Source organism: Rattus norvegicus, chromosome 3 (assembly GCF_036323735.1).
Source record: "Rattus norvegicus strain BN/NHsdMcwi chromosome 3, GRCr8, whole genome shotgun sequence".
In the NCBI taxonomy this organism is placed as follows: domain Eukaryota; kingdom Metazoa; phylum Chordata; class Mammalia; order Rodentia; family Muridae; genus Rattus; species Rattus norvegicus.
Genome location: NC_086021.1, coordinates 154,016,476 through 154,038,975, shown reverse-complemented (window position 1 = coordinate 154,038,975; position 22,500 = coordinate 154,016,476). Strand labels below are relative to the sequence as shown.

General features: G+C 42.7%; 1 protein-coding gene across 6 annotated transcripts in view; it reads right to left on the bottom strand.

Annotated features, from left to right (window-relative positions):
* Cfap61 (cilia and flagella associated protein 61) overlaps window positions 1-22,500 on the bottom strand; it is a 278,920-nt gene that overhangs the window by 47,616 nt on the left and 208,804 nt on the right. For all 6 annotated transcript variants that reach the window (XM_008762285.4, XM_008762286.3, XM_063285000.1 and 3 more), the window contains 3 exons: window positions 17,028-17,355; window positions 14,929-15,020; window positions 6,875-7,080 (listed from right to left, as the gene is read on the bottom strand). In XM_008762285.4, coding sequence (XP_008760507.2) covers window positions 6,875-7,080; window positions 14,929-15,020; window positions 17,028-17,355 — 626 coding nt within the window. The remainder of the gene's footprint in view (window positions 1-6,874; window positions 7,081-14,928; window positions 15,021-17,027; window positions 17,356-22,500) is intronic.

Sequence of the window (22,500 nt, the reverse complement as noted above, 5' to 3'; positions counted from 1 at the left end):
GACAAACACAAGGATAAGCTGAGTAGACTGGGGTCTCTGATGGAACTCAGAGCTCAGAGTTTTTACTATATAGTGGGGCTACTGCATATAGCTATATAAGGAGGTGGGGTTTAGACTATACATCTGGGTCAAGGAGGCAAGTTTAGCTAATCTCAGTAGGAGCAGGCTCTGTAGGGGAGCAGTCTTCAGTCTATAAATAAATGGGGGTGGGGAGAAAGTAGTGCTTTTTTTTTCTCTACACACTATTGACATTCACACTTAGACCAGGAAAGAAGGCTTTGCCATTTCCTTCTGAGTCTCACCCCTGGGAGGAGGCTTTGCTGTCCCTCCATGTCAACAACACACACTGACTCAGGACTTCACTCAGGGCTTTCTCTGCTCCTCACACACTACAACAAAAGCCACTGAAATTCAGAAAATCGTTAGACTACACCTTCAAACTTACATTCTACTAAATTGGAAAAATACTCCTAAAAATTGATAAAGTTGTAAATGCATATGACCTACTAGAATTTAATCAAGGTAGATAAACAATTTTAATCCATCTCTAAGAAGCAACAAGATTGGAAGAGCAACACAAATTTTTTCAACTAAAATGCCTAGGCCTTTATGGACTCCCTGCTAAGTTTCTATTACATCTTTAAAGAAGAGACAACACCAAGGTTTCTAAGACTATTTACAAACCAGAAACACTATGAAATTTTCTTATAGGACCTGTATTACTCTGACACCAAAATCTACTTCAAAGACTCAATGACAGCAGCAGAACATTGTAGGCCAATTTCTCTGGTGAACACAGATGCAAATGTTCTCAATGAAATCTTAACCAAATCCAACAAAGTATCAAAAGATCACTCACCATGATCAAGTTGCCTTCGCTCCAGAGATGCAGGAATGATTCAACATTCATAAATTTTAAAAAAGAAAGCATTTATAAATCCATAAATACAATAAGTGGACTCAGGACAGAAGTCACATTGCCATCTCAAGAGATTCAGAAACAAAAGCTTTAGACAAGTTCCAGAATCCCATCATAAAGAAAGTAGAAATAGAAAAAATAAACTCGACATAACCAAGCTTCATACAACAAGTCTATGATCAACACTATACTAAATGGGGCACAGCTCAAAGCACTTCCACCAAAAGTGGGAAGAAGACCAAGGATATCTGCTTCCTCTGCTATCGCTCTACTATTACACAGTGTTCAAAGGATTAGAGAACATAAGACAAGAGAAGGAAGTGAAAGGAAAACAAATAGAGTCAAAGCATCTTTATTTGTAAATATAGTTCTACACATAAGAGACCCAAAAGACCCCATCAGTAAGCTCTCTTAGATCTGATACACTCTTTCAGCAAAATGACAGGTTTAGAAATAAACTAAGCACAATCAGTAGCCTTTCCGTTGAATGAAACCAGGGAAATAACTCCATTAACAATGGCCTCACATTAAAAAAACAACCAACGAAATTCTTAGAATAAACCCATCCAAGAAAGTGAAAGATGTCTACAATGAAAACTTTTGAACACTGAAGAGTGAACTGTGTAAGACAGTAGAAGATGGACAGACCTCCATTATTGATTGTTTAAGATCTAATATTGTGAAAGTAGCCAAGAGCAATCTACATATTCAGTGGTATCATCAACAACATTTCAGGCCATTCTTCATATGAATATTTTTTAGAAAAATCTTAAAACTCATATGGTGTGAAAAAAACTCGGGCTAATTAAGGTCGAAGTCCATCATGACGGGATAGCCTCTGGGTTGGGGCAATATGGGAGACTCCCTTTGTTAGTGGGTTTTCTCCTTCTCTGTTCTTGTCCTGGGAATTCTAAGCCCTTATACTCGTCTCTACCTGAGTAACATCACACATCCCCAATTAGTTTATAGTACCAATTTCCTTTATCCTGACAAAACTTGTTCAGCCAGCACTTGAGTTCTGAAATGCTTCCCCATGCTAATGAGGCATTCCAAGTACTCTAAGCCCCCCTCCCCCCTCCCGTCATTGACCTTTGCCCGTCCTGGATGTCCCTACTTTCAGTCTCCCAAAACTTTATAAGGCTTCCATCACCCTTAGTGAAGTTGATCTGCCTACTGACTGTGGGTCCTGGGTGTGGTTTATTCATTGTATGTAGTCGCCGGGATTCGGAACCCCACTGCCCTAGTGGACTGTATCAGCCAATGATCCACAAGAGCTGAGAGAACCACAGTGTGGAAGTACAAACGACTCTGGAAAACAAAACAATCTGAACAAAAAGAATGTCAGAGTATCTCATATCTGGTTTCAGGTTATACTAGAGAGCCGTAGTAAGAAAAACAGCACGCTACCCACAGTCCGTTTCTATCTCTCACCCTGTATGAAAGTCAACTCCAAATGGACTAAAGGCCTTAATGCAATAAAGCAGGGAAGACACCTCAAGAGAGAGACAGGCAGAGGCAAGGACTCTGAATAGGACTCCAGTTGCTCAGGAGATGATGCAACAACTGACAAGTGGGACCTCATGAACTGAAAGGGCTGCACAGCAAAGGACACCATGTAGCATGGAGAGACGCACAGAATGGGAGTAAAATCTTCTTAAAAGCCAGAATATACCAGGAGCTAAAACAGCAAAAGATGAGGCACCTCAATCCATAAATGCTAATGAAACGAACATACTTCTCCAATGCTGAAACACAGATGGCTAATGAAAGTGTGACAAAATATTCTACCAGAGTAGCCATCAGAAAAATGCACATCAAGGTGACACTGAGAGCCCACCTCACCCAAATCAGAATGTCACTCCAACTTTACAGAACAGAACCCACAACACCAACAGCCCTGTGAACTTGTCTAGTCTCATGGAAGCTGGCAAGGAGGTTTTTCTACAGTGTGACTTAGTTAATAGCCCTCCTGGGTATTTGATTCAAAGACAACACATCAATCAAGTCTACAAGTATTTGAAAAGGGGAAAAACCTATGATTAAGGAATTTATAAAAAGGATGGATTATCTTTGAAAGCATTAGGAAACTTTCCTAATGGAATAGAGAGTGTTCTTGGTATGCACAAAATCCTAAGGATCAACCACCACTAAGTGCACACTTGAATGCAGGCGCATGCATGCGCGCGCGCACACACACACACACACACACACACACACACACACACACACACACACGTACAGCTTAGAAAGGATTCTTTGCCCAATGAAGGACACAAATACTATGGCAAATGTCTCACATTGAATATTAAAACATTACCTGTAGGATTAGGAATGAGGTAAGCGAGTTAGCACTAACTCCTCCTCAGTAATTTATGCTACATACCTTAGCCTGCGTAATAGGACAGGAAAAACAAATAGAAACCATAAAGATTGGATAAGAAAAGAAATGACATTATTTCAGTTTTATCTATGTGGAAAATCTAAAAATAAAAAACTATAGGTGAATTTTTAAAAATTGCTTTAGCAAGCTTACAGGACACAGAGTTATAAAATATTAGAGCATCCCTCTATACCAGCAACAATCAACAACAGTGATTTTTAAAATAATTAGTATCATTATGAGGGAGAGAACTTGAGAGCATGCAAGCATGCATGAGCAGGTATGTGTGTCATAGTAGATGTGTGGAGGTCAGAGGGCAATTCTATGTAATTGATTCTCTCCTACCTTCATGCAGCTTCCATGGATTGAGCTCAGGTTGTCACAACAAGAAATTTACTCACTGAGCCATCTCATCCAATAAAAATTATGTTTATGACAGCAATAAAATTACACAATATATGGGGATCATGTCAGACAAAAACTAGGTAAGCCATTTATAAAGACAATTATAAAACTTCATTGAAAGCCACGGAAGATAATCTAAATAAATTGATACTTATACTATGCTATAATGTTATAACCAGTATAAAAAGATCGATTCTTGCCTAATTAAGCAAGGATTTAATGTACTGCCTATCAAATCCATGGAACATGATAGGTTTATTATAAAACTTTTTGAAGAGTAAAGAAAGAAAATATATAATATATTCTTGGAGAGAGTAAAAAGATCATATTGAATTAAGAACATATATTAATTGCCATTATATAGAAAAGAACAGTTTGAAAGCAGTAGATGAAACACTCAAAATGTGTGGCCAACACAAGTTTGCATCCAGAGTATATCAGCACTCGTAGGCATTATTAAGAAAAAGAAGAGAACCCATATGGTCACAAGGTACTATTATAAGTGTCCTGACAACAAATGAAAAGGCACTTAGCTGTGTGATTCATCAGAGAAGGATAAAGAATGGCCAGAGGATACATTTCTATAAGACCAGACTCGTCTAATTTTAAAGTTTGAACATAACCAATGTATGATGGAGACACAGACTCTCATGCAAGGACATATAGACAGACAGACATGATGACTTTACTTTGGGAATAAGTAAAGGTTGCCAGGACTATACAGTTACAGGGCTGGGACAGTCTTAGAAAAGTCCTACACATGAAGTATGTTCGTCATGGCTACAGAACTGTTTGTAACAGCACAAAGAACTCAAGACATCAACCAGCAGGGAAATCTGTGAATGAGTACCGACACAGTTAAACAATGGAAGACTACACTGTGGGGGTGGGGAAGAACAAAGGAGCCACAGCTATGTTTGTCGGTGTGGACACAGAATTAACAGAACATTGGCTTTCTGTAGCAAACCAGAAATTCAACTCAGAAGTAGGCAATTAATATAACAAATAATATTATTTAGAAAATCATTTTATATAAACATTATATATATATAATATATGCATATGTGAAGTAACAGTTGGTAAAACACAATCCTTGGATTGAGTCCAGACAGTGCCTGCTTTGGAATATGATGATTTATTGGGTCCATTTGCTTGTTATACTGAAGCTGCTTTCTCATTTCGAGAGTAGAGACCTTATGACAAAGACTGTATTTGTTGCCATTTAGAAAAGATTCACAGGAAACCAAATGACTAACTCTAACTTTGAAATGGTGGCCGCCTTCCAACTGATAGTCTGCATATGGTCAGGGAGGGGCTTTCAGTGCCCCCTGGTCAGGAATTATTCTTTAACACGTGGCAGACACGTGGATTTCCAGTATTATTCCCCCTCCAAGCATACATGAATGTCGTACATACCTTTTTTGCTTGCATGAGGAGTTTTGTAATTTAAATTTTTTAGGGAGAAAGAAAGGTTATGATGCTGCAGTCATCCCGTGGGTATCAAGGACACTCAAATCCTGTTTTATAGACTCTGTACTGGCTATGGCACCATCTTGTTTAATGTACAGAAAGTCGTTCTCCCAACCTTGTTAAACAGCAGCTGCATCCACAGAGTGGATTTCTACTGTAAAATGGTACGCCTTCCTCAAGCCATCCTAAATAATTTAAGGCTTATACTTTGCTATAATATTGGGGTCAACATCAAAGATGACAATTTTCACCAGACTCATCTAAGATCTGATGCATTGCCCAAGTCCAGTGGGACTTTTCTTTTCATAGAACTTGGCATATTTGTGACAAAACTTAATATAAAGTTTTTATAAATCTTTCACTTGCTTGGTCAGAGGTATCCACATATGTACATATATATGTGTGTGTACTTGAGTCTTGAATAAATATATACATATATCTACATATCTATACATCTACACACACACACACACACACACACACACACACACACACACAGGCACACAGGAGTCTACTGTGAAGGGTATTCTTCCCCTGATGTCTATGTATGTCTATCATTTTATATATGTCTATCATTTGTATAAAGGAAGGCTACTGACTTTTGTGTGTTAATTTTGTATACAGCTACATTGTTAAAATTGTTTCTCAGCTGTAGAGGTTTCCTGGTGGAGTTTTTAGGATCATTTATATATATGATTTTTCATCTGCAAATAAAGATATTTTGACTCCCTCCTTTCCTACTTGTAACCCCTTAAACTTCAGTTGTCTTATAGCTCTATCCAAGACTTCAAGTACTATATTGAATAGGTATGGAGAGAGCAGACAGCCTTGTCTTGTTACTGATTTTTTACTGATTTAAATGGAAAGGCTTTGGGTTTCTCTCCATTTAGTTAAATGTTGGCTATGAGCTTCTTGTAAATTATCTGTAGTGTGTTTATGTATGGGCCTCGTATCCCTGATCTCTCCAAGACTTTTATCATGAAGGGGTGTTGGATTTTGTCAGAGGCCTTTTCTGCATCTAATGAGACTATCGTGTGGTTTTTGCCTTTCTGTTTATTTATGTGGTGGATTATGTTCACCAGTTTATGTATTTTGAACCATTCCTGCATCTCTGGGTCTCTGTCAGGTCTTTGTGCAGTTTAGGTACTAGGGTAATTGACCTTGTAAAAGAGCTAAAAGAGGGGGGGCAGGAATTGTCTTATCCACATCTTTAGTAAGATGCTAATCTACATGCTAGGACGGAAAGGGTTAGGACCATAAGCAGCCTGTTTCATGGTTGAAGAAATCCTAATGGGGCCGGCTTCTTCCACATCCTGACTTCCAACCCTTCTCTTAGGTTTAGACTCCTGCTCTTAGCAGCCCTGGGTGGAAAGGGACTTGAATATCATCTCATCTCACACTTTTGTGACATCCACATCATGGAGCTGAGGTCCAGGTCCAGGCCCAGACACATCTAAATTCATGTACTTCCTCATGTGAACCTTTGCTCTTCGGACAATGCTAGTGGTCCAACATTCGTTATTTTGTAACAAGGCTGTCTCAGTCACCCCAGCTTCTCTCAGTGATTCCAATTTCTCTCTCTGGTGCATCACAACACACACACACACACACACACACACACACACACACACACACACAGCACTCCAGCACACATCATACATAATGTCGGTGCTCACAGTCAAAGTCAAGGCCCCAGGTACCTGTAGAGATCCGGGATCAGTTTCTCATCAAATCGAGTACACAGGTTGTTGAGGACCTGCTCGTGTTGTCCAAACAAGCGGATATAGTTGGAAGTTGGGAAAGGCTCCTTTGAAAAGCATGTGATGGCCTCTACCAACTTATAGTTGTTGAAGTATAGTCGGAAGTATGTCCCCTTTTTCGCGTTGCCAGTCACTATTTCTGAGCCCTGGGTGAGGATGAGAATTAGATCAGGAAGTCTGCAAAACATCCCTGGACTTGGGGAACTCTATTCTGGGACTTACTTTTCCAAGTCTAACAGACGAGTTCTATCTTGTTGCAAATTACAGTCATCAGTGTGTCAGAAACAACATTTTTTTTCAGGACAAAATGTTCCTCACCACATGTTAAATTGTTATCAGATTGTTCTAGGCTTTAAAATTAGTTGCTGGGTGACCACCAATTGTCTATAGCTCAGTGTCTTACCCAGTAAAGGAACTGGGTCCCTTTTTCTAAATATGATGGGTTTAAAGTGTCAAATTTCACAGAGCCATTTTGACAACATCCTGGTCAAAGTGATCTCGAGGACTTCTGGTTGCTTTAGAGAATACTTAAACACACAGAAAAAAGGTGAAACCTGGTATTGAGGCTTGGGAAGGAGGGCGGGCCTTTGATAATAACTCAGTTCCCAAGAGGAAGTCCATGGGATACAGCTCATATGGTCTGTAGATGAACTTTCAGTTTGTGAGTTGTTCGAGGTGTGGATTCTGCCCCTTGCAAAAGGATTAAAACTGACTGCCTCATGAACCCGATGCCAAGGAAGGGTGTTGCTGTGTTAGGAAGGGTGCTGCTGTAATCCTGTGTCACCATTACATTTTTGAGTTCAGCCCTGACAGCTATCAGCTCCTTGTGGAGCTCCATTCCTCATTGACCTCAGTAGACAAACACAGGCTATGTTAGTGGTGGCTCATCTTTTACTTGGCCTCAAGATTCTGGATTTAGTTCATCTAATACCAGTAATGCTTTTCTGAGTGTGTATAGAGTTAAGCGTATACTCTGAACTTGAATGTGGCATTTAGAAACCTTCAGCAAAGTCACCTTTGTCTAAATCCCAAACGTTTGCTTAGTCCTGGATCCACCTGAGGGCTTTGTCCAGTCAGGTACACAAGGTGTGATTGTCAGTGTGACTGTCAACTCGCTAAGATCTGGACCTACCTAGGACAGTGGTTTTCAAACTTCCTTATGCTGAAATCCTTTAATAAAGTTCCTCATCTTGTGGTGACCCCTAACCATAAGCTTAGTTTCATTGATTCTTCATAACTGTAATTTTGATATTTTATAAATCATAATATACATTCCTGTGTTTCTGATGGTCTTTTGGGGGTCATGACCCACAGGTTGAGAACCTCTAACCTAGGGGGAAACACCTCCAGGCACATTTGTGGGTGATCGTTTGAATTAGGTTAGCCTCTGGGCATCCCCCTTGGCTAGGTTAATTGAGGTGCTAAGATCCATCCTAAAAGGAGGCTGCAAAATAAACCCCTTTTCCTTTACATTGCTTCTCTTGGAGCATTTTATCACAGCAACAGGAGAACAACTAAGCCACACAGGTTAACTGTTTGGCTAAACTGAGGCAGCTGGTGGGCATTGTGGGATCACACTAGGAGACACATCTGCAGACTCTAGGTCAGCTTCAAATACAACAGACTGGATATTTAGGGGATGGGGATGATGGCATCGGAAGGAAGCTGGGCAGTGTTGTTTCAAGGAAGAGGCTGGTAGTCCCTCGTGAATACATTCACGGTAAGAAACTGTCCACAGCACATTTTCTCTTTTCAAAATGGATGACATTAAGGAGCAGCAGTATTCTACATTTTTAGCATCTTTAACATTTAAATGTGTGTATGTGTGTGTGTTTATATGTGTATGTGCATGTGTGTGTGTGCACGTGTGTGTGCATATGTATGTGTGCATATGTGTATGTGCATGTGTGTATGTGTATGTGTGTATGTGCATGTAGAGTCAAAAAAGTTAACTGTGTATATTCTTCAGGAGCCACCTAGGCCTTTCTTTGGGGGGCGGGGAAGGGGTGTCTCTCATTGGCCTGGAACACTCGGACTAGCTGGCCAGCAACTGTCTGGGATTCTCTTGTCTCAACCTCTGGCACTGGGGTTATAATTCGGAAGTGCCACAGGGCCAGCATTTTTACCTAGGTGCTGGTAGACTTTAGAGCTTTGCTGCAAGGTGTCTCACTCAGTTACTCTTCCCTCTCACCACTGAATTTCTCTAGCCCCACCTGCTCTTGGGAATTCTTCATTCACGCGTACTGCCTTGAGTCTTTCAAATCCCTCCACCTTGCATGTGGGCATGTGACATCAACTTTACTTGGACATCCCAGAATAGTAAGCACCATTTCAGAACTGGAGTACACATGGGTATGCAGACAGAGACCTCCACTATATGCCTGTCATGGTTTGAATTGCTTGGCCCAGGGAGTAGCTCTACATGGAGGTGTAGCCTTGTTAGAGTAGGTGTGTCACTGTGGGCGTGGGCTTTAAAACCCTCATCCCAGCTGCCTGGAAGCCAGGCAGCTTCTGCTAGTGGCCTTCAGATGAAGATGTAGAACTCAGCTCCTTCTGCACCATGCCTGCCTGGATGCTGCCATGCTCCCTCCTTGATGATAATGGACTGATCCTCTAAACCTGTAAGCCAGCCCCAATTAAATGTTGTCCTTTATAAGACTTGCCTTGGTCATAGTGTCTGTTCATAGCAGTAAAACCCTAACTAAAATGAGATCATGCAGCCATAGGTCATAGGGGTCAGTTGTACTGGCTGATTTTGTGTGTCAACTTGACACAAGCTGGAGTTATCACAGAGAAAGGAGCCTCCCTTGAGGAAATGCCTCCATGACATCTAGCTGTTAGGCATTTTCTCAACTATCGATCAAAGCGGGAGGGGCCAGCCCATTGTGGGTGGTGCCATTCTTGGACTGATGGTCCTGGGTTCTATAAGGAAGCAAGGTGAGCAAGCCAGAGAAGCAAGCCAATAAACAGCATTCCTCCATGGCCTCTGCATGAGCTCCTGCCTCCAAGTTCCTGCCCTGTGTGAGTTCCAGTCCTGACTTCCTTTGGTGATGAACAGCAATGTGGAAGTGTAAGCTGAATAAACCCTTTCCTTCCCAACTTGCTTCTTGGTCATGATGTTTTGTGCAGGAATAGAAACCCTAAGACTGTGCTTTTCCTAGATAAAATGCAGACAATTTGGGGTTTGTCATTAGCAGTTTGAGAGTTAGCCTCCTGACCCCTTGGCAGAAAGGGATGGTTTTGGGAAGAACCACAAGCCAGTGAGTGTTGAGTGAGAGGTCATGCCTTCTCAGTGAAGCAGTGCTTGCACAGTGCTAACGATATTCCTAGGAAAGCTGCTTGGGGTCCCAGGCAGCCCACTCCGCCCCCACAGTATCGCTGATGCATGCTAGGTGCTAGCTTTTCTCCCTGTTCACTGGAGAATAGGGAGAGCAAACCTACAAGTCCTGGCTGCTGCTGCCTCTTCCTTTAGTGTTTCTTTATGCTGAGTGACTGAGATTAGGGTACGCAGCCACCAAAGAGACTAACTTTGTGAGCCATCCATGGGGGCGATGGAAAGGTGGCTTTGCAAGGAACTTTGCTGGTTACCCCGCATTCAGTTATTGAGGTTTCCTTTGTGCTCTGGAGGCTGTTGTGGGCTCTCCACCCTGAGCTTAGCACTTCAAGGTTGGGACAATGGTTAGTTGTCACAGCAGTGGGTAGCTTGCTGGCTGGGGTCCAGCCAGTGTCTGAGCGGGACATACCGCCCAATGACAACCTGCTGCACGAGGGTGGTGGCCTTAATATTGTTTCTAACAACATGATTTGCTTGCTTGATTGCTTGCTTACTTTATTTATTTATTTATTTATTTATTTATTTATTTATTTATTTATTCTTAATAGTCTAAACTCTGTGGCATCAGTGTCGTTGTAAACACATCATGTTCGCAGTGACCAGGGCTTGAAAAGACTATCCAGTAAACAGCCAACTCTAGAGAAAGGAACGGGGAGGAGGTTTAGCTGGTGACTGATCTTAGCTATGGAAGGCACGTTGTATTAATCTTAATGAGCCTTGGCACTGTCATAGCATAGCTGAGGGTGGGGTGGAGCAGTCTGGAAACTTGGAGTGCCTCGGAGATGCTGCACATCAATATTAAAGAGAACTCACACACAAGCTGGCTTCTCAGTCCCAGAGCGAGCGCCCACAGTACTGCACGTTACTTCTGACGCTTGCTGCCCTGCTTTCCCCCACCCCCACCCCCGATTACACGGGTCAGAAAATCACTCCAGAGTTCACACCAAATGCAAGACGTGGGATTGGATTAATCCGCCTCGGTGTTCAAGAAACCAAGTCCCCAATGTCTCGTGACAAACACATGATTTAAAATGTCATGGTACCCAAGGCAGAATTTGTTGTGACAAATTTCTTTACTTTGTGGCACGCAAGCCAACCAGGCATGTGGGCCAGAATCTGTAAATCAGTTCATTCTGGAGGTGCCTCGGGGTCCTTTCTTCTTCCTGAAGGATTACGGTAGGAAGAACTCATGGATGACTGAGGTGACACCTTACTTTCCCATCCTCCACTTACTGAGAACTAGAAAAATCTAAGTCTGGACCATGTCCATTGTAAGACGAGTAGGCCAGTTTCCCTGGGGAGGAGCATCTTAGGCGGGCTACACCCTTGATCAGCTGGCTGTATTTAGGTGACTGCCTGGCCATTTTGGCAACAATCTTGCATAAATTAATTCCAACTCCAAAAGATTGCCATGGAAGCCATCCTACATTTTTTTTCCTTAGAAAATAAAGTAGGGAAAAAATCTGTTTAGATCTTCTGTACTAATTAAGAAGGAAGCCCACTTGGCAAAATGGTTAATTAAAGCCAGGGGTCCTGTTCAGATACTGTTGTAGCACCAGCCAAAGAATCTATTTGAGTTGCACCGTTATTAAGATTCTCATTATCCAAACCCCATTTTGTGCATTTACTCAATGTAAAGAGTGCAGAGCCCTGGTAGACACATGACAAATCATACAGTGTCCATTGAAGACTCTGGTTTGGTCTCAAATCAAGCCCAACATTTCCTAGCCCTTGTGTGGATTAGGTACACGTTGCTTATCTGTGGTGACAAAAGGAGCCAGCCTATGAGCTCTCTGTATACTGGACTTCTAAAGGAATGTGGAGGTAGGGCATAATGGTGTTTGACTGCAATCTCCATCTCAGGAGGAGGCTGGCGAGGGAAAGTGCACGTTTGAGGCCAACTCTTGAGCTAGATAGTATGACACTGTAGAAAAACACCAAACAGCCCCCAGAGCATGGGAGGTAAGAAAAGTTACCATATATGTCTTTTCTCCTATAAGAAAGTTTTGCTATTGTAAGGAAGCAGGATTTATAAGAATTTGCTTTGCTCTGAACACTGTAAATGATCAGGAATGATTTGCTCTGTTCAGAGGATCAGGAGCAAAGACAAGTGGAGTGACTTATTCAAAGTCCATGAGAAGCAAGGGGAAGAGGGACTCGACTTCCTGAATGGGGAGGAGCTAGGGGAGCAATGACTTGTGACACTTTGAATACCCCCTTTTCTTTTAGCGTTTAAGGATTTTTCTAGTGTATTCTACTTATGTCAGATGGACCAGAACCTGTCACGTGGCTAGCCCTCCCTCTAAGAAAATCTGAGTAATATCTTCATGTTAAGTTGCTCATGTCATTGACCCTCAAAAATATTCAGAAGACAGTGGAAGAGAGGTTCTGCCTTTTTGTGGTTTGGCCTGGAGTTATCTGTATTTTGATGCTAATTCCACTGCCCCAAGGATGGTTGCCTAGTCACCTACTCAGGACTCAGGTGACTTCATCAGAACCTTCTGCCCATTTAATTTGTAAAATACAGGTGAGGGCCAGTACAGGATAGAACAAGGCCTGTCATACGGGCAGGAGAAAAGTTTGAGGGAAGAAGAGGAGGGAGGAGGAGCTGGCAGAGTAGCCTCGGGACAACAGGGAAGCTGATGTTAGATTCCACGCTGTACCTTTACAGGTTGTTGTGAATGTTCTTAAGGGATGGGTGTGTACCGGGCTTTGCATATTTAGGTGGGCAATTATATCTTATCAATTGGATCAGAGGTTATTGTGTTGTGTGTTCTTTCGTGTGTAGATTTAAGTGTAAGGGAGTGTGGGGTGACTGGTCTGGGCCGCCACAGAGTTGGGATGTGTGCTTCTGGCATGGAAACCTGCCTTGGGAACTAGATAGGTAGAGAGATTGCTGGCAGGCTCAGAGAGAGAGGCCTTCGGCAGTGTGATGTGGGATGGAGCAGAGCAGGTGAGAGGCTTTGCTGACTGAGATTGAGATATCTCTCAGGTTATCATGGGGCACTGCCGTGCTGGACCTAGTGGGGGATAAAAGACAGCATTCTTTTTTATAATTTTACAACAACACTGCCTCAATGAGGAAAATTCAAGAGTGACACCAGAGAAGGGGAATCACTTGGCCAGACAATGAGAAGTCCCTCCCATTTTTCCAGATGGCTTTTCTGTGTAATTCATAGATGGGATGCAAACAGTTGGGCCTGCTGGCCATTCCTGGTCCAAAGAATATGCTGGCCCCAGAGTAACAAAGGCAGATGTTTATCAAGCTTGATCATATATCAAAACCTAACAAAGGCTTACTGATCCTCAGTAGGTAAACTGTGGTACACCTAGATGATGCAATATCCCTCAGGATTTAAGGACATGGGCTATATGGCATGTAAAAACATGGAAGGAACTTACATATATATTACTAGGTGAAATAAGCCATTCTGAAGGGCCACATGCGGTGGTTCCAATTATACAATGTGTTGATTAATTGGTAAATTGTCAATTTGTCGGAATCTAGGGTCACCACAGAAGCAAAGCTCTGGGCATGCTGTGAGGACATTTCTAGGTTAGGTTAACTGAGGATGGCAGCATTCCATAGGCTGGGGTCCTGTACTGTAGACAAAGGAGAAAGGCAACAGAGCGTGAACATCTCTGTCTCTCTGCTTTCTCACTGTGTAATGTGACTACTGCCTCAAGTTCTGCCTTCCCTGTCATGAGGACTGCGTCCCCAAACTATGTCAGGTGTCCCTATTGTCAGGTGTCTGGTGACAGCAACAAGAAGATACAACTGATATGAATGACAACTTTGGAGACAATAGAGCTTAAATGTTACTAGCCCTTCGTGTGGCAGAAAGAATGAAGGACAGGACACAGAGGAGTGTTGCATAGGGTTCTGCATGGTGCTCTGTGAAGACGCTCTAGCATGCACAGCACCCAGAGCCAATCCTCATGAGAGCTAAGGGGTCTGCTGATAATGATGTGCTGATGACGGCCCACCAGCTCTGATGGCTGTGCCACCTGGGTGGGGGGTGTAGATGGAGGTGAGGGCAGAGGGAGGAGGAACAAAGAGAATCCAGGAAATCATTGTAACTTTTGCTTGAGTTTGTTATGAAATTAAAACTACTCTTTTTTTTAACTCTATTAAGAAAACCTAAGTTAAAGCAGCAATAAACTTAATTATCTCATGATCTTTTGAGAATTAGAGATTGGGGGTAGCTTCGCTGGGAACTCGAGGTCTCTTAGGCTTTCAGTCAAGAGTTTTGGTGGAGCAAGAAGCATCTAGAAGCTTGAAAGGCACTGACTCTGAGGCTGGTAACTCATATAGCTAGTGTAGGCATCCCCAATTCTTTACTATACAGATCTCACCAAAGGGTAGCCTGGGAAACCCTACCCCATGGCAGCTGACTATCCTGAAAAAGACAAGGCAGAGTTATAGTATCTTTGTGACATTGACACTGTCATCTGTACAATACACCAGTCAGTTCTGCTCCCTCTGGGGTGCACCACATGATGGTGTGAGGAGTAAAGGCTCCTGGGGGCCATTCTGAAACTTGACATGCATAGTCAGCATACGATGTGTGAACCAAAGACTTTGAGTCAAAAATTTTACCCTCCAACTGAAACAAATTTTATGAGCAGAGGTAGACTAAAATGCAAGATCAATACTTACAAAATCAGGCTGTGACCTTTGTACATCCAAGGGAGTTGGGATGGCGGGTTTGGAAATGTGTAGGTAGTGATAGGACCCAGGAAGAATCCCTCCTGGAAGAAATGGCAGGCGTCCAAATCAGAAACGAATTATTGGTTCGGCAGAGAGCAGTTTATATTTCATCAAAACACACATGTCTGTAATGTCTGCTCCTGAAACTGCAGCCAATTATCAAGGAAGGCCCTAGGGTGGCTGAACTTTATTTAGTCAAATCAATACCCTATCATATGGCCACCAGGGCAAGATGAGCAGAGATGTGCCCTGTGGTTTCCTGCATCTCCCAAGCCAGACCAAAAGCTCCAGGACATTGTCATGGACTTGCCATTTCCTATGTTTCTCCAAAGAAACAAAATATTAGAAACTAACTATATTTTATGTGGCTAATGAACAAAGTTTCTTGCTCAATGCTTTAGAAAACTATTATTATAAAATCCTTAGTATTTTGTGGATATGCTTGAGTCTGACCAACCTCTCCTCTTTGAGGCTGTCTGTTCTCTTACCTGCCTGAGGTCATTTCCTAAGGTCCTACCCAGAGGAGAAGCAGAGCAGGCATCTGCTTAGAAAGAGGAAGACAGGGGTGGAATGTGGGACTTGCTCTCCTTGATTTGATATTCCATTTACTAGAACAGGTTTCATAGATACCTTCAGGGCTTAATGTATGCATGCTTTGCAACTTAGCCCATGAACCCCCCCCCAGAAGCAAACATTGGATTCTGTAAATATGTGGGGTTTTCTGGTTCTAAGGTCCACAATGTTTAAAGACATGGTTTAAAAATATCTCTTCTCTCTATCTCTTTTCCTCTCAACATAATAAAACCTGTCTTCTTCTTCCTGTGGGCAGTCCAACGTGACCTGTGCAAATGGTTCACTCCTCCCTTGACTCAGAAAACTCTACAAAATCAGGCAGATCAAGAGGTTCAAACCCATGAAACTTCCCAGGTGGTCAAAGGTAGGCAAGTTGTAAAAGCTACCAAGTATCTGAAGGATGTAATTTTGTAAGGAGTTATGTGCACCATTCTGGTGGCATAATGACAGAGTCTACAAGATATGTCCAAACCAAATAGTAGGGTCAACACAGGATTGATGGCCCCAAAAGAGAGCTTAATTCCTGGTGCACATGCTTAAAGCTGCAAAGAGAAATCTGAACAAGGCAACGAGGAACCACAATATGTCTTTGAACTTAAAGAGTTCATGGTTGCATTAACCTATACACAGGTTCCCTCTGTCACACAGAGAGGATTACTACTAAAAAATAAAAAGGAATGAATTGTTTCTAAAGATTGCACAGAAGAAGAAGATACCCAGAAGAAAGTGAATAAACAAAAGTTTGGGATACAGGACTAAGGTAAGCATAAAATAATGCAACTAAACCTGCCTTACGTATGAACTTATCTTCTTAGGGTCACCAAGGGTTAGGGAGTGAAGATGGGTTGTTCCACAGCTGTAAATGGCTGAGCCTATTTATGAAGAGAGCAGGCTAAGGAGGCTGGAGAGATGGCTCATGGTAAAGAACACTTGCTACTTTGCAGATGACTGGGGTTTGGTTCCCAGTACCCACATGGTGACTAATAACTGCCTACAACTCCAACGTCAGGATATTCCTATGCCCTCTTCCAGCATTCACATTCATGTGGTACACAGACATACGGCAGCACAACCATACACAGAAAAAAAGACATAAATATTTAGAGAGAGAGGGCAAAGGAATAGGATTGCGGAAAGGTATCTTCCTCTCTGAACCTATGACAAGGATGGAAACTTAGGATAAGATATCAAGGCAAAGCACTGTCTACCATCCCTGAGATCTCTAGGCAAGTTACTGATGATTTTGCATCTACAACATGGGGACTGGTAGGAGGGGCCCCTAATAAATGCCCAATGTGCAAAAGTCCAGAATAATGACATGATCAGGTTCACAGTCGATGCCAGAGAAAGGTGATGGGCTCCTTCTTCACCTCTGTGACAGCCCACTGAAGACCAAGAGCTATGTTTAAGAGAAACATGACTGGCTGCTCGGAACACTGACCTCATCAAAAGAAGAAAAGGAGCCTTCTACATACCCTGGATCTTGGCTCCCTTGTACATGGGGATGAGGCGGTCAAGGTCAGCCGGTGGTTCAGTCACAGGCTCAAGGGTTGGGTCAAAGAGACTGAGCATAGCTGCAGCCAGCTGAAAGCCAATTTCTTTGGAACTGAAATTGCTGTGAGTCCACTCGTTTGAGTAATATCGGTTGGAGAATTTAGTGAGGGGGCCAGCAGCTCGGATGGCTATGTCGTTGGTGTGGAAGGTCGTATCAATCACAAGTCGGCCATCATAGACGAGGCATGCGTCATTAAATGCTTTAAATGTTTCGTAATCCACATTCTTCTTGTAGAAGCTGAAGAAGGCCTACAAAGTGAAGAATAAAAACCACATCATTAAAGGGTATGGTGGTTTGGATGAGAATGGCCTCCGGCTCTTATGTTTGATGGAAAGGATTAGAAGGTGTGGCCTTGTTGGGGTGGATGTCACTGAGAATTTCACTCTCTCTCTCTGCTTCCTGCTTGTAGATCAGATGTAAGCTCTCAGCTACTGTTCCAGGGCCATACCATGCCTGCCGGCTGCCACGCTCCCTGCCTAGCGGTCATAGACTCTAATGCTCTGAAACCGTAGAGGAGCCCAATGAAATGTTTCCTTTTAAAAACTGCCTTAGTCATGATGTCTCTTCACAGTACTGGAAAAGTAACTGCGACAAGTGATTACCCCTTTTTGGGTTTCTTGCTGGGGATCATGAAGCTGGGCAGGTACTCGGCTGGGTATTGCTCTTGATTTCACCTGCCCCAGAGTGTGAACACTCCTCAGGGGACAGAAAATGTCCACTGATAGTTTATCATAACTCCGTGTGACAGAGACGGGGAGACGGAAGGGAGAGGAGCAGTGGTGGGCGAAGGATGGCGGGGAGAGGAGCTTCCAGACCTTTGGTATAAAAACATATTCAGACATCCTATACCACTCCTTGTCATTCAACATACATAACGATAGGAAAGAAAGGTGTCAAGTGAGGGAGGTGCTAGCACAGGAATGAGCATTTTTGCCCGTGAGAAGGCTTTTGTCATACCGGCCATGTTTCCCCTGTTGTCCAACACCTAAGTCGCCACCGTGGCCTTTTCCAGCTCTTTCCCCTGGGTCTGACACAGGCCTCTCAAGCTTCCTTTTTGGAGTCACCTCATCTTCTCCTGAGCCTCCTGATTGGTCTATTCATGAGTTTTAAAATGCAGCAATCCTTTAAAAATTAACATCTTATTTATGTATTGTATGTACATGTGTGCTTGAGTGTGTGAATTTTGTAGCTTGCATGTGGATGTCACAGGACAAGTTGTGGGAATCAGTTTGTTTCATCCATAATACGGGTTCTAGGAATCAAACACAGGTCATTAGCCTTGGCAGCAAGCCCCTCGGCACTCTTAGCCATCTCGTCAGGCTGCAAGCCCGGCAATGCCATTGAAGGATGTCCCAGACAGTTGTTCCCTGTATCTCTCAGGCTGGCTCTTGCCCTATTGCTTGCTGCCTTGGAATGGCAGGCAGTGGTATGACCAGTAGCCACAGGGACTTCATTTCTCTGAGAGTCTTCTGACTCTAAACCTGTGTCTTCCTACACTCCTTTCGTTCCTTCCCTTTCCCTGTAGGTAAAACAGATTCCTACCTATAAAAACAGAAGAAGATAGTTGACATAAATTACACATAAAAACAGTGTCCTTCACCTCTCGAACCTTTGACATTCTTCAAAATCATCCACAAAAGTTCTACCTGTTGGTATTTTTTTTTTAAATTTTGTTAATGATGGTTAAGTGACACATTTAACAAAGTTTCTTATGGTATTTTTTTTAAGCTGTGAAGATTAGCAGCACTGTGCTGCTGTTACCCACACTGCTCTGGGCCATGCACAACTTTTGTCACAGGTGGGTTTTCCACGCTGAAAAGTGAATCAGAAAAATCTAACAAAGATTTGATAGACCTCATTCGTTCACAAGTGCAGACAGTTATGTCCCTCTTAGATACCTGTCAAGGCTACAGGTATCTCATGGGGAAAAAATTAAATATGGAGATTACTCTGTAATTGGACAGAGTGATGCCAGTACACGTGGAGACTTTCTGGAGAGCTACCATAGCTGGGGTTTACACTGGCTCCGGGCTGCATAGCTACCGGGAACCCAAGAGGCAGGAAAACCTTTGATGTAGGGTAAAACACCATTTTCTGTTTGTTTGTTTGTTTGTTTGTTTTTTAAAATCTGTATTTCTGTGTGTGTGTGTGTGTGTGTGTGTGTGTGTGTGTCTATGCATGTGTATGGAGGTCAGAGTTATTATATATTAGTAGACATCCACAGGTTTTGCGCTGGGGTCTCTGACTGATCTGGAGCTCGCTGAGGAGGCTCGGCCAGCTAGCCAGTGAGCAGCAGCGGTCCACGTGACTCCACCCCCCCAGATCCAGGTCTATTATCACTGTGCCCATTGTTTTCCTTCTCCAGTTTCAAGGCAGTTCCACTTCTGGAATGGCGGAACAATGCCTTAAAACTGGCTCTTCACCCCAAAATAACTATAAGCTCCAATCAAAATGGAAGGTCTGTGACCAAGGGTCCTCACAGCTATTCAAAGTCTGGGAGACTGTGTATGACCATAAAAAGCTGAAGTAATGACCAGCATGGGACCAATTTCCCATATTTGGAAGCTTTTAAAAGAGGGAGGGTTATAGGCATTTTACGATAAAATAAAAGAAAGAAGACCTCCAATAAAAAGAAAGCGTTGGTAGATTTTGAAGAAATATCAACAGATTTTTCTGGTTATAAGAACAAAGAGAAGAAGTTCTATTAAAACGAGCACAGCTTTAAAGCCTCAGGAAGGCTTGGGGATTTAGCTCAGTGGTAAAGCGCTTGCCTAGGAAGCGCAAGGCCCTGGGTTCGGTCCCCCACTCCGAAAAAAAGAACCAAAAAAAAAAAAAAAAAAAAGAAAGGGGTTTAAAGCCTCAGGAAACACTATATATAATTAGGGATATAATTAAAGTTTAAGGGAAGAATGGGACCAAATAACTAAAATTAGTGAAAGCCGTGGACTTACAGATTCAAGAAACCCAGTGAGCCACAGGTAAGGTGAACACTTAGAACATAATAAACTTAAACCATCAACTGCACCAAACTTCTGGATATCCATGACAGAGAGGAAGCCCCGAAACTGCTCACAGGAAGTGACGGATCACATCCAACGGGAACAATATCTTCAATGTTGACCAACTTTTAAGTGAAAATGCTACAATATCAAAACATGGTAAGAAACAAATTCAAAGTTGGAGAGACACCTGTTAGCCTCAAATTTTAAATCCAGTAAAAATGAGCACATTTTTCAAATATTTGCATTTATAAATATAAATATTTACTGCTATCACACATGAAGCACTGACAGTTTAGGTGGAGGGAGACCTATAATTTCAGAAACAAAAGGAAGAGCTACAAAAAAAATACCTGTACAGACATAAAATAGGTTTCTTAGTTCTTTAAAACATGAAGCCGGGGGGAATATAACTCAGTTGGTAGTGTGCTTGCCTAGACTGTAAAGAGCCCTAGGGCTTGGTCCTCAGCACTACATAAACTGAGGATGGTGGGAGGTAGAAGCAGAAGGATTGGGAGTTCAAGACCATTCTCAGCTACACAGAGGAAATGGAAGCCATGACACTCTTCCCCAGCCCCATCTCCAAACCCCAGAAATCTTATCCTGAGATCAGCAGAAGTAGGATTCCCTCACCCCCTGCCCTGGACCTGCATGTCCCAGCACATGTAACCCTGTGCCCCCACCTTTGCCCAGCAGAAGAGGACATGTAGCCCAGTAACCAGGTTAAGTTTCCTCTCCCATTATAAAGTCATGTCCACCAGCACCTGGAACTCCTCCTTATGCTAATGAGGCAACTCCAGCATCCTGGCCCTGCCCAATGATGTATGCTCACTCCACAGCCTCTTCTCATCCCCAGTCCAGGGTTTAAATAGCCTTTGCCCCCCTTCCCCAGCCCCCATTAAAATGAGCAGTCTCGCTGAAGTTGCCTGTGGAGCGACTGTTCTCTTCACACTCACCACCCCTGAGGTTCTTGCCTCCCAGGGTCCACACGTTGTGAGTGGGCAGGAAAGTGGAGCCTGAACAGTAAGTACAGTGCATTCCATGGTGGTAAGGTCACAGCTCACAAGGTAGATATCAAAGTTGTAGCAGTTCATGGGCTTAACAGCAGAGCAAAGAAAAGGAAAGAAAGTAAAGAGAAAAACAGACACTCCTAAAATAAGCTGAGATTTTAATAATGTTATTCCTAGTAATTACTGAATTTCGTCCCAAACCACTGATGAAATACGGTAAATATTAGTAAAGAGAATCCAGCAGCAGTATTAGCCACAAAGAATTATTATTGAAAGAGACATTATGTCCAACAGCTACCGAATACTCACTAATTGTATGTAAACAAAATTCTATTCTCTTAGAAATAAAATACATCCTCATTCTTCTTAAAGGATTGGATAATTGAAAACAACAACATTGAATTAAAAATCAATAAAAATATGCTTTGTAGGAAACCATGAAGTATAAAACCAAATGATACATAGTCTGGGGTCAGTGAAGAATCATAAGGAAGGCAGACAAAGTGCTCGGAAAAATTCAATACATTAACATTTTTTGAGAGGCAGTTGAAACACGGAGGAAAACTTAGGGCAGTACTTAAAAATACTGTCAGTGACTTAAGACTCTTACCTTACAAAACCAGAAGAGAGGACAAAGCAGATCCAATGCAAACAGAAGGAAGAGAATAATCACGGAGAACAGAACCAGTGGAAGAGAAAACGAGCTGCCTTTATTGAGAAGTAAGCTTTGATTTTTATCTTTGAAAAAAAAATCAATAAAATCGACAGGTCTCCATTTTAGACTGAGAAAGACAGAGAGGCACAGGGGACGGAACTCTATTCATCAGTGTCAGAAATAAATGAGGTGGGAGACTTCCAGATAAGAAAGCCGGTGAAGCAGAGATGATAATGATAATAATAATAATAATAATAATAATAATAATAATAATAATAATCGTCTCTCTTCTGAAGAGTGGAGACAAGAGTGGTGAAAGCATACGTGGACAAAGGATAAGATGACAACACGGGATGCAGAGCAGTAACCATAATGCAGTCTTGACCCACAGTTCCTGGAAGGGAGAGGGGGAGGGGGAGTGGGAGGGGGAGGGGATGGGAAGGGGGAGATGGAACAAAAGCCAGATGGAAGATGGACAGTCCCAGTCTCAGGAAAGGCCTACAGCCACCACAAGCCTCAAAGCCCATTACCAGTTTTGGGAAGACAATTATTTGTCTGGTACATGTGCCACTGAGTATCAATAAATCCTACTTTTACCGCGCGGTGTGCCTCGGGGGTGTGGTGGGATGCTGTCTTGAAAGATAAACTATTGTTAAAAACTGAGCTGCATCAGGGGATCTCAGTTTTGCTGTCAGAGTCACTGGGTGAGGGAAGACCCAGAGAGGCAGT